Below are 12,479 nucleotides of genomic sequence, written 5' to 3'. Positions count from 1 at the left end.
AAGATCTAGGATTCAAATATTTAACAACTGAACATTTTCAAGATTTAACAGGATCTTATTTGCTAGTAGTGCAGAATTTCTAAACCATTTTTTGCATATTGTTATTGTGAAAACATTCACAAATGCTGTTAAAGGGAAAGGGACAACAAGACTTAAAATTTAAGTATCACTTTCATCTCTGTTATTCTGATAAATTATTTTTACCAAATGAACAATTAAACTTAATCAATGGAATTCATTAACCAGACTTTTCCACTACAAAAGAATCCACTAATAGATTTTTTTTCTTTCAGCTTAATTTGTCTCAATAATAACCTTATACACTTAGAAGACAAACTCTATTAATTAAAAAAAAACCCTCCCAAGATATTTTAGGAAAGATATAAGGAAAGATCTGATTGATGCTGAAACATGGACTTGAAAGCATAACAGTTTTAAGAGGAGAATACCACAATTCATGCATCTGTGTATCTACAGCCTCTACATCCGTCAGGCGACCGGTTTTATGGAAGGCACCATTCGTGTGTGAAACAGCAGGTGCTGCCTTTAGCTGGTCCAAATTGAGATTCTTAAAGGGGGCGTGGAGGGGTGGGGGAACCAAACAAAGCCAAAACCCAATTCAATCCACCGCTTCCAGTTACTGTTTGATAACACTGCGAGTACTGTACACAATGCCTTCGGCCCGAACACGTTCAAGTATCGGTCCATAAACATTCTTCATCAATGGTATAACCATGCCTTTGGCATCTATTTCACCTGAAGTAAAGGTAGGAGAAAAAAAAGCGTTAAGTAAGTGCTCTACTGGGTTTACTCGGCAAGGTGTTGGTGACGGGGGCTGCGGGGCGGGCGGCCTGTGTGAGGAGAGGCCGGGGCTGCCCCGTGCCGGACACAGCCGGTTCCAGCCGGCTCCAACCCGCCCACCCCGGGGCACCGAGTGAAAACGTATTTAAGAAAGGGCAAAATGCTGCACGGCAGTGAGGAGTGAGGGGGAAAAAAGTGTGAGAAACAGCCCTGCGACACCACGGCCAGAGGAGGAGGCGGGGAGGAGGGGCTCCAGGCGCCGGAGCAGAGATTCCCCCGCAGACGGTGATGAAGCCCACCTGGAGCAGGGGAAAAGCAGGACAAGGAATGAGCGGCAGACAGGAGCTGCTACGGACTGACCGCAACCCCCCGTTCCCCATCCCGCTGCGCCGCTCGGGCCAGAGGGAAGAGGCTGAGGAGTCAGGAATGGAGAAGTGAATTTGAGCCTGGGAAAAAGGGAGGGGGGGGAGGTGTTGTAATTTGTCTTTTTTTTTTCCCCGTATCCAAACCTATTTTAACTGGCAACAAATTAAATTAATTTTTCCCCAAGTCGAGTCTGTTTTGCCCGTGATGGTAACTGGCAAGTGATCTCCCTGTCTTCATCTCAACTCATGAGCTTTTCCATCTTGTTTTCTCCCCTGTCCTGTTGAGGAGGGGGAGTGGGAGCGCGGCTGGGAGGGTGCCTGGCAGACAGCCAAGGTCAACCCACCGCAAATGCAAATATCAACTTGCAGTTATATAAATATTCATTTTTACACTTTTTACATAGATACACATGCAAATTTATCAACACTGGCATTATGTCCTCACACAGCATCAGTACGGTATCAAATAAGGAAAAAAAGTTTGAAACACACAGTAGCATACACAGCTTGAATTTAATTCATAGAGCTGTGCAACTGCAGTTAGGTGAAAAGCATCTAAACTTCCAAAGTTTGGGTGGTTGTTTTTTTTAAATAGCAACAACCAAAAAAAACCCTACAGTTTTTGCTCATTTCAGTTAGCCAGAGAAGAATCAAGTTCTAAAGATTAAGAGCAAGCAAAGGGAAATCACACTATTTCCTTAAACACAGTGATGACTAGGCAGAGTCTGCCTGTTTAGAAATACACAACATGATCAGGTAATATGCCCCAAGCCTCAAATTTCATCAATCCAGAAAGCAGGAAGTCACCAGTTTGTCCAGCACAGGTATATGTTAGCCTGCTTCACTGTGGCATAATCAGCTGTAATTTACCATGCTAAAGGTCTCCTCTCTACACCAGTGAAACATTTAAGATTAAATGACTAAAAATATCTATTGATTAAGTAGTAAATTAAGAGTTGTCACTGAAACTTCCAAACATGCAGATTAAAAATTCCTGTAAAGAAGACGGGAAAAGTTTGATAATTTTTTAAAAATATACATATATACACTTCAGAAACACTATACATCTACTTTCTACAGGCAGGAAGATACAGAGGGTTGAAATACTGTTACTGAAGTCTGAACAGTCACTTACCATCTAGAACCATCTTAGCAGCAATAGCCGTTGGGTAACCTACTGTTTTAGCCATGGCAGAATATCCTTTGTTATCACCATAGACAACCAGATCGATAAATTTGTCTTCCAAATGACCAGAAGGATGCCTGAGGCCTATTTCATTTCTCATAACAATCATATCTCTCTCTCCAGCGCCTAAGAGAAAAGCATGCAAACTATTCATTGCTTGTATTTCACTCATATCAAGATGAGGTTTCTGATGAGCAAGGCCCTATGCGTACACAGCATGTGTATGTGGGAAGTAACTTAATATAGGGACTATTAAGGAATACAGAATATTAAGATGAAACTAAAAATGTAACAGAGAAAGCAAAGGATAAACTAGGGGAGTAGAGAACATCACAAGACATTAAAAAAAAACTAACATGAAGGTATATTAATGAAGGTGAACTAATCCAATTAAGGCTGATAAGAGATATTGACTTGTTCCACTCAAAGGCGTGAAAAAGAAGAATTTCTCACATACCAAAGGGCAGCTTCCTCTCCATGTGCTTTGCAAGAGCCCCCACAATGGAATCTGCTGCTGGAACTGGTTCATCTCCCAATAAACCTAGCCTGGCAGAAGAAATGAGACAGACATTGATCACTGCTGATCTACAGCTTAGTCTCAGTTTTGTAATTTCCAGCTTTTTCAGCATACCAGTTTAACAGTCTCAACACGGACCAAAATGGGTAGAATTGCAAAACTTTTTTTTTTTTTTTTAAACCTTTAAAAATCACTGGGACATTTTACCATTCCACTGCCTCCAGCTGACTTTTGTCCTTTTCCAGTTTGCTAAAGACAGCTTCTTTAAGAACGTGGTACTCAGCAGGTGGCTTAATTCCAACCAGTTTGCACATGAGCTCTTTCTGTATTAAAAGAAAAGAAAAAAAGTTCCTGAAGGCCTGACATCTGTTCCCACTCATTTTCAGTCAAGGTTTCAAGAACCCACTGCTCTACCAAGCTCAGTTAATATCCAGCACTTCTGAGAAGACAGGTTATGTGTACAGGGAAAGTGAGATAGTTTGAGATTTTTAATCACGACAAGTGATCTTTTCCTAAAATACTTTGTACCCCACCACTCAGCTGCTTCCCCCTACTTTTTAGTCTTATCCCTTCCTCTGGCAGTGAAGAAAGAACATAGAAATCTGCATAAACAAGGGTACACTGGGAAGATGATGTTAGGGTGAAAGAGAAGCCACCTGGAGACAGCCAGAAAGTCAGGAACTTAAGGGTATCTTTCAGCTGGTCTAGAAATGGAGAATGTCCCTTTGAAAAGGAAGGAAACAGACTGATGAGACGAACAAGGCTTTGGCAATCCTGGGAATAGCACCAAAAAGCTTTCTGAAGATTTTTGCGCATATCCGAAGGCCATTTTGTGCTATCTAGATGCTAATTATTGCTTGCTTCATTCACAGCAAGACAGATAATAAATGGAGCTATGAACAAGACATAAAGCAAGCAAGAACTGCAGAGTCTGTTTAGAAGCTCAGGTTAGCCTACTTACAAGAAAACTAAAAACACAAGGCAGAGGAGATAAAAGGAAAGTACCAAGATGTAACAACATCGCTGAGATAAGGTTTGCACTGAGACTAATAAGTTTATAGTTCTTTTCACAGATGACGCTGTATCCTTATTCACTGAGACCAGAAAGACTGGAAATTCTAGCCATCTTTGCAAAGAGAAGTGGAAGATATCAATCCTAGAATTGAAAGTGGACAAAAATCATCTGAAAAAAAGTAAAAGTAACTCCTAGCCCATTTTATGATGCTGGTGGACCATTTTACAGTCACTGAAATGGACACAGTGCTGAAAGGGCAGCCCATACGGCAGCCCAAAAATGCCTGAGTTTGGGAAGATGGGAAGTGTTGTGTATGTGTATGCTGGTCAGAGACAAGCAAGACTGGGCCTCTTCACCATGTGCTTTGATTTTGAGAACACTCAACACATTCTTAACTTGAAATAACGGCATCATCAGAAAAATACTGTGCTCTCCTCAGATCACCACACAGCATAAACCTGGTGGCTAAGGAAGGAAACAGGAAACAGATCTGAATTTTGTTCATCTGAGTAATAAACAAAGTTACTCTTTCAGGCGTTTGCAAAATGGAAGAAAAATTTCTCACAAGACAGACAAACAGACCTGACAAGTAGTAAGCTGTTTGTAAATTCAGCTCTCTTTACACCATACTGAAATATGAAATTCCCTGCTTTGCCCACAGGGACAACCAAAACATTGATTGTCAAATGTAACAGCAGCACATCATAGGAGTCGTACCTTGACTGAGATTAAGATGAAGCGAGGCATCAGTAAGCAACACAGAAAAGCAGGATAAAAGAAAACAAAAAAAAAATGCTTGTACGGAGTTTTAACAAAATATATTTTAATATACTCATTTAGGCATATCTCTTACTTCTTGATGCCCTAAATACTCTTACACTGAAGATGATGGGCCAGTACCAATACGGGCACTGCAAACTCACAGCACTGAGGGCTGGATTCTGACTAACAGAAAATTCAAGACAATGCATAAAAATATTGTATGGGACCTCTGAGGGTCATCTAGCCCAACACTCTACTTGAAGCAGGAGTACCACCAGCACTCAAGTCAGCCATGGCTTTGTCCAGCTGAGTCCTGAAAGCCTCCAGCAAAAGAGACTCCAGAGTCTCTGGGGAGTCTGTTCCAGCACTGTATTACATTCCTGCTGAAGAAAATCTTCCTAATTTCCAGGAACACAAAGCAGAGAAGACCAGGATGCAATACAAGATTCCCATTGCTAAGCACACCCAAGCTTAGCAATAAGAAGAACATTAATAAAACAGGGGGAAGAAGGTAGAGTAAGCACAGTAACTCACCCAGGTTAGAGGTGGTGTGGTTGAGCTTAGCAAAGGATAAGGATCTGGGTTAATTAATCCTAGTTTTACAAAGCCTCCCATAGTTTTAGAGTATCCCTGAAATAAAAGAATAACATGGTTAAAAAAAATAATCACTTGAAACTGAGGTGAATATTTCTCCTTGGTTTGAATGTAGTGGTGGACACAACCATGGTAGTGTTAAGCATTATTCCCATGGGAAGACAGCCACGATAACACGATGCCAATGGGGTTACTGCTAGAGTGGTACCTTCCTCAGCCCCTCTCCACCCCTCCCCCTACTTTTTCAATACCCTCTTTAATGACTTCTTGTTATTCTGCCATCAATACTTCCATGGCAAGTAGCATTGGTTCATGAGATCAGAGGGCTAAGCTGGCCAGCACTAGTTCAAACTCCAGCACATCATTACAGACAGGGCTATATCAGCCAGCTGGCCCATAAACAAACTACTGGACACAGAGAGCCCAACTCTGAACTCAGCTCACCCCAGTTTTACACCAGTGTGATCGTATGGACATCAGATAAACTGACTTTAGAGACAAGAATCCTGTGTGTTTGTATCTTTCCTTCTGGAATATCAGAGACAAATCCAGGACAGCAGTGGAATGGTATTTAAAAGGAACTGCAAAGGCTGCAATAGGCTGCACAATAAAAGAAGTCCCAACTGGTTTCTGCTCATTTCGTTTGTATCCTGTAAACACTCCCATACGGCTGCTGGATACCTGAAAACAGTTACGTGCAAGTGACCAGAAACACTGTAAGCAAGCAGAATGGTGGAAATAAGCACCCTAAAAGAGGGCTAATTATATTTAGGAGCCACCTCCACCAGCACTAGGTTATCAGCTCCGATGGCCTTGCAGTGAGATCCTTCTGTGACACCTCATTTTAATCTGACTCCATTAGCTAAAATAAAATAAAATAAAAGGCACTCTGAGGAGATGTTAGCCTCCACACTGAATGGATTGCTTTCTGCTCTGCAACACAGTAGCATGTGCAAAGGGCCAACATTAACTTCTGCCCTGCTCAGCACTATGCTGTGGCATGTAGGTACCATGCAGGCAGAGGTATGGCAAGTTCTTCCACACAACCCTACCAACATCACCCCAACCCAAAGTGATGGACTTGCTTTGGGGGTCAAGAAAACAGCACTAACCACAGAAACATCACTCTTGCAGGACACTGATAAACTCTCCATTGTCACCCTGACATTTCTGCTTTTCCTTGTGCTAACACTTAGACAAAAGAAAATTTTACCAGGCACCAAATGGAAGAGTAGATACTGTCCTATTAAGACTTCATGACGAGACAGATGCCTTCCACATATTTTTAGCTTCTGAACAAGAGATCATACCCAAACTGACAAAGAGAGGGCTATTGCAATTTGCAACCCTTATTTCCCCACATCAGCCTTCCATCTTCTGTTGCTAAGCAAGCCTCCCACCCAGAAATAAAGAAAAAAATCCTGTTGTATTGCAACAGAGGAATTAAGAGGAAAAGGACATACACATCATTCCTCGAGCCATGCACAAAACAACAATAACTTAAACCTTGATGTAAACCTTAATTCAATAGATATATCATGACATCCATAAAAGCTTTTTCAAGCCTTCAATATGGTTTTAGATTTATTCCTTCTTAACGTATATTGACCAACAAAATAATAAAAAAAGAAATCTGAAAGAAAAAATATTATGTTTTGATGCTGCTTCATGCACCTAACAAATGAAAGGAAAATAGTCTATCATTTAGAAGGGAAACACATTTATCTCCTAACATTTTACTTCACTGACCAAAACGTTAAAGCTGCTCAAATTTAAGATTTCCAGTTACTTAATGGAAAACTTTCTCAGTTTGATGGAAAACCGTAATTTTCATTGAGATTTTTACATTATGTTTTTCATAGGAATGTAAGCAACAAACTGTTAACTTCAAATTTTTATCAACTTTAAGAGAATAGATCAAGTCTTAAAAATACATAACAGCAACACACATCACACAAACCTGTCAGATTTATTTAAATTTTTTTAAAATCTTCTATTGATCTGACACCAAATACAGATCCAGAGAAAAAAAAAGAAACACAGATACAGGACTATGCAAGCTAAGTGACCAGCTACCTAAAACAAGTAAAAATATTTTTCCAGTTTGCAACAAACACTTGTTAAATAAACCAAGTAAAGCTACATTAAAAAAATGAGAAAAGTGGTTTCAATTATCTCTCAATCAGGACAGTGGAGAGCTCGTAAATAGCAAGTACAGAGCTACAAAAGACTGACTTTTAAATACATAGTTCTCTTGAAATGACAACATTCACCTCTTGAGTAAAGCAATAATTAATAATAATAACAACAACAACTTACTTTGTATCTTAAGGTGCCTCTCAACAAAGTGTGAGCTGTCTGAATACCATACGGCTCAGCATATTTTGTACTGTCTCTGTTAGGAAAACCTTCAAGATTTAATCCTGGGAAAAAATCCATCGGAGTAACAGAATCAAGTAATGCTCCTCCAGCTGGAATATTGATAATCTAAATTTTGTGAAAGAACAGCAATATTATTTCAGCGCAATGTTATTTAATTTATTTTACAACAGAAAAGATGAAGTGTGCTCAAAATGGGAACAATATGCATAGCGTTTCTGGTGCAAACAAAGGCCCAATCTAAATAAAGCACTTGCACAAGCCATTTAAGCATATCCTGTGATGGAGAAGCATGCACTATGTCAGTCACTACTAATCAAAGGGCTAAAACAAGCCACATCCTTCTCACACACCTTGTTAATTCCTGCTGCATTTATATTAAGGTGACAGGTTCCCATTTCACTTACATTAGTGTAATTTTGGAGCACCTCCCCACGCTACATCAGTGTGAAGGGAGCTTCTGCCTACAGGCTCCCTGCTTTTTGGTCTATTTTTTTATTCTCTTTTTTTACTGGGGAGGAAAAGGCAAATGTAAACAGAAGGATGGGATTTTGTTTCTTTTTTTTTTTAAAGATTAAAATAAATCAGGGGATATCACACTGATATAAAATTGCTGCCCGTGTGTATCTTTACTTGCAGCTGCAAAGCACAGAGTGAATGCACTGTTGGAAGGAAAACATTTAAAATAAAATTGACTAATTCTATTATTACTCCCACCCAAAGCTTTGAACCCCGCTTCCTTCAAGCAGGCGATACACAGATCTGCTACACAGCATCAATACAAACTCCATTTTGTTACTTCTGAGCAAAGCGGCAAGGTTTCCTTCTAGAAGAAAGACTAAAGCAATGAAGTCAATGAAGTCTGCAGCAATGCCGAAAGATCTTACTGTGTTTGTCAGGCAAGACACTAGTGTGGAAGAATCCTGCACAACAGTCAAAGACAGCTAAGGATTTAGTGGCAAGGAGGAAAAATTGTACAATTTACTGACAAGTTTGCATAGTGCTCTCATAATGAATCATTCATATGCATGATCTAATTCTCCCTAGCAACGGGTGAACCAGGTCAGAATTAAGAAACATTTTCATATTCTCCAAGAGACTCTTTCATGTGAAACTTGTAACAATGTGTTGTTGCTTTTTAAATAATGATCCAATGTGCAATCCCTGAGTTTCTCCTTTCTTACTGCAGTAAGAACACTAGAGCACCAAAATGTCATGATAAAACATCTCAAAAGATTTCTCAGTTCTACAGATCAAAAAGTTCAGATAATTAGCTAAACTTTACAGTGGTTATACAAGACAGTCTCCTTGACATTTGAAGAGCCCCTGCTCAGTAACTGTTCTGAGCAAGTGGGAATGATCTAACAGATAGGACTGGAAAGCAGAAATGTGATAATGGCTTGCAATAGCTTTGCACAAATCAGTTACAATCTTTCCATAAAACAGATGCAGTGACATTTGCTAGGTTAACTCTACTCTAATGACTCCTGCACAAACAGCAAAACAGAGCTTATATAAAACACATCAGAAAGCACTGTACACTTTCACAAAACCCACTCAGCGGGTTACTGGTATTACAGATTGCATCAAAAGAAAAAGAAATCAGAGAGTTCTGCTATACACTGTGCAAGTACAGAATGAAGCTGTTTGGTTTACAAACATGACTAGACAGAAAAGCAAGTTGAAGGATGCACTCTCACCTTTTATTCACAGAGCCAAAGACAGGGCAATTAAGTGGCAAAAGCAACACACAAAAGGGTTGGAAGCTGAACCCAGAACACCAACCTCAATCCAGTGCTTTAGTCATTAGAGCATGCTCCTTCATTGCAATCAGATTCCATACAGCAAGTAAGAATTAAGATGGCAGCAGCCAGGCACCATCACACTCCAAACACAGGATTAAGTGATGTATGCAACTTGCTTAGGCAACTGACTGTAACCAGCTTGAAAGTAAACACAGCAGCTTACAAATCCCAATTCCCTCCTTAGCCCAATTCCACCTTCTTTGTCTGGCTTTAAATGGAAATGTTAGGATTACTTCACCTCTCCATTTTTTAAATACGTAGCAGACTGAACTGTATTCAGCAACACTCCTTGTGGGCTCCAGCTGAACTTGTATCTCAGAGGATTGTCAGAGTGCTCTGGAGCTGGTAGGCCACCGCAGAAAGAAGTGTAGGATACAACCTGTCAGAGTTACCCACAGGAAAGAAACGATGAAGAGAAGACAGACCAGGATGCAAACAGAACAGAGCCACCCTGCAGAATCCCCATTAGTTCTTAAAACTTTCTATTGATGTTATGCCCCAAATGGGCCAAATCGAATCTACAGTGGACAGGGGAAACCTAAAGAATTTCACCGAGCAACAGTGTCAAGATGTCACACTTAAGGCACCATCCGTAAAGGAGAGGAAACCAAAACATACACTGGGGCAAAGCCATCTTAGTTGATGGTCTCACTAATTGGATTAGTTGACACCAAATTCCAAGCATCAGAAAAAGTAAGGTATCCAGAGTCCATTACACATCAGTGACATGCCCCAGAACTGGCTGGTGTTAAAGGAACAACTTTACTAATAAAATCTTGGCAGAACTATGCACTACCTGCCAACCTTACCGTAGCACCAACTTCTTTTGCCTTGTCAATACATTCCATCGCCAACATATGGTCAAGACCAGGATCCAAACCCATTTCGCTGATAACTGTAATACCAGCAGCTTCTACGCTAAAAATTACAGAAATGCAGAGCTGTCAGAATATTCACTATTACTGGCCTTTTATTCAGGAAATCTGTCTAACAAAGGCCCAGAGAACTTCCCTAAACACAATAAATTCTGGGCTCTGTCTGCAGCTTGTGGAAAAAAACAGAATCAGTTGTTAAAACCTGAACGGTGACAATTGTCTGAGAGTCATTGTAGCCTTGGTTTCTCTTACTTTGCTGCAACATCTAGGGGCTGGTGGAAAAAGAAATTTCTACCAGCTACTCCATATCCCACATTCTCCTGGACAGTGCTATAATGTATGAAGGTAGTAATGCAGAGGACAGCACAGAGCTAGTCATGATTGCCTTAAACAGCTCCTGTGGTGGAAAAAGATTGAAAGGCCTACTTTCCCAAATTACAAGCAGTTGGGTTTTCTTTTTTAACAGTTGCCTACACTCCCAGAGCAGCTCAGTTACCACCACAGTAACTGAGGCGACTTATTTTATTTTCAAAATCACTTCGTGTTTTGACAAATGAGAAGTGTCTTTTTCTTTTTTTTTTTGAGAATGTGATATGACCTCTTGGCATCACAGCAAGAAGGGGAGGAGAGAGAAGCCCCTAAACCTCCCTAATCGTCTGGAACTCTGGTTCTCTACCTGTCCAGCTTTCTCTGTTTTATCTTTTGTAGAGACACAGCACGTACAATTCTCATCTCGCTCACTTGAATTCACTTCAGAGGTTCCAGTACCATGACTGAGAGGAGCACCTAGATGAAGCTCCATGCCCAAAACGACTTCCAATCACGTACGTAGGACAACAGAAACACTAGAATAGTTAGAACTGTCACCAATTTGAGACTAATATAGTGGGCCTGTCCAAAAGAAGGTGGCATGAAGGAGTATATGACTGTAGATACAATAAGCCAAGAAAGAGTTTTTATTAGGGGAGTGCGAAGGATGGCAAAGAAGCTTGCTGTCACTGGTAGGCCAGGACAGCCCAGCTGCTCAGCTTGAATATCAGCCCAGCTCAAACACCCTAACAAGTCTGAGGAGAGAGGGGAAGGCACATTAACATGGAATAAGATGGGGCATGCAGAAGAGTACGTTCCCGTGTTTAGAGCACTAGTCTGACCAGACTAGGGTATGCACTCATTTCTCCACTCTGCCACAGCCTCCACATGCAACTTTGGGGAAAGGTACTTAGTCCTCCGTCATAGAAAGGGAGGGAGAAAGAATGCAGAAAACAGTAATTCACAATAAGCGTTGCAGGTGTAACGGACTGCAAAATATTCAGATAATGCACTAAAGAAGGAAGCAACACCAGGGAGATGCTAGTCTCATACTTACCTCTCCTGGAGTTCTTTCATAGCTGGTGTTAAGTAACTGGCTGTTACCAAGTTCACTTTGTTGTCAATACATTTCTTAGCAACCAAAGGATGTGCTGAATAAGGCAGCAAACTACAAATGAAGAATTATGCAACATCAAAATCCGACCAGTTACTTACACTGTCACTGGAAAGACACTCACAAATGGTTTTTGTATGCCTACAGAAGAGCTCAAGTAAATGCAACAGTCATACCTGCCTTGCCCTGAGCAGTTTCATACCTACATAAGTGAAATGCTACCCTCCAACGCTACTCAGAAGAGCATTATTGTATGCACTCAGAACAGGGCACAGGGCAATAGGGGAATCTTTCTTTAGACAGCACCTTTTGTCACACTTCTCTTTATAAAAAAACAAACCACTGAACTCTTTTCAAGGCCACCTTCTAAACAGGCATGGTGGAGGTTTAGAAGATGCAAAACTGTAAAACCATCCTTGAGAAAGCTTGCATTACAATGATCTTGCTGAAGTACTTTGTGAAAAGCATGCTCTACCTGGAAAGGAAACAACACTCATGACATCTGTGGCAAAAGGGACAAAATGGCAAGGACTATGAAGTCATTTCCTCCCGTTTCGATACCTGGAAAGAAATCTTTCTTAATGAGATATTTAAGAGAAATGGCCAAGATGTCAGAATTTTGCCTCCTCTTGCAAATATGCAAATTTGATCCCAGGAACACATACGTTGGTGGACGCAACTGGCCCCTCACACTAAGAAGGCTGTCCACGTAACTAGTGAACGCTTCTAAAAAGATGCTGCAGTCAAAGCCCCTTTT

General features: G+C 40.7%; 1 protein-coding gene across 6 annotated transcripts in view; it reads right to left on the bottom strand.

Moving 5' to 3' along the window:
- Positions 1–267: 267 nt before the first annotated feature.
- Positions 268–12,479, bottom strand: part of AASS (aminoadipate-semialdehyde synthase) — a 28,632-nt gene continuing 16,420 nt past the window's right edge. For 4 of the 6 annotated variants that reach the window (XM_010581304.1, XM_010581306.1, XM_010581307.1 and 1 more), the window contains 9 exons: positions 11,666–11,776; positions 10,234–10,342; positions 9,663–9,803; positions 7,560–7,727; positions 5,181–5,276; positions 3,077–3,192; positions 2,810–2,898; positions 2,302–2,478; positions 268–756 (listed from right to left, as the gene is read on the bottom strand). In XM_010581304.1, coding sequence (XP_010579606.1) covers positions 638–756; positions 2,302–2,478; positions 2,810–2,898; positions 3,077–3,192; positions 5,181–5,276; positions 7,560–7,727; positions 9,663–9,803; positions 10,234–10,342; positions 11,666–11,776 — 1,126 coding nt within the window. In that variant the 3' untranslated portion in view covers positions 268–637. Of the gene's footprint in view, positions 757–2,301; positions 2,499–2,809; positions 2,899–3,076; positions 3,193–5,180; positions 5,277–7,559; positions 7,728–9,662; positions 9,804–10,233; positions 10,343–11,665; positions 11,777–12,479 lie in introns of those variants that run through there. The other 2 variants (XM_010581305.1, XM_010581308.1) reach the window with 2 other exon arrangements.

This window comes from Haliaeetus leucocephalus, unplaced genomic scaffold (assembly GCF_000737465.1).
Source record: "Haliaeetus leucocephalus isolate CR32 unplaced genomic scaffold, Haliaeetus_leucocephalus-4.0 Scaffold763, whole genome shotgun sequence".
NCBI classification, from domain to species: Eukaryota; Metazoa; Chordata; class Aves; order Accipitriformes; family Accipitridae; genus Haliaeetus; species Haliaeetus leucocephalus.
This window is presented reverse-complemented; position numbering and strand designations above follow the sequence as displayed.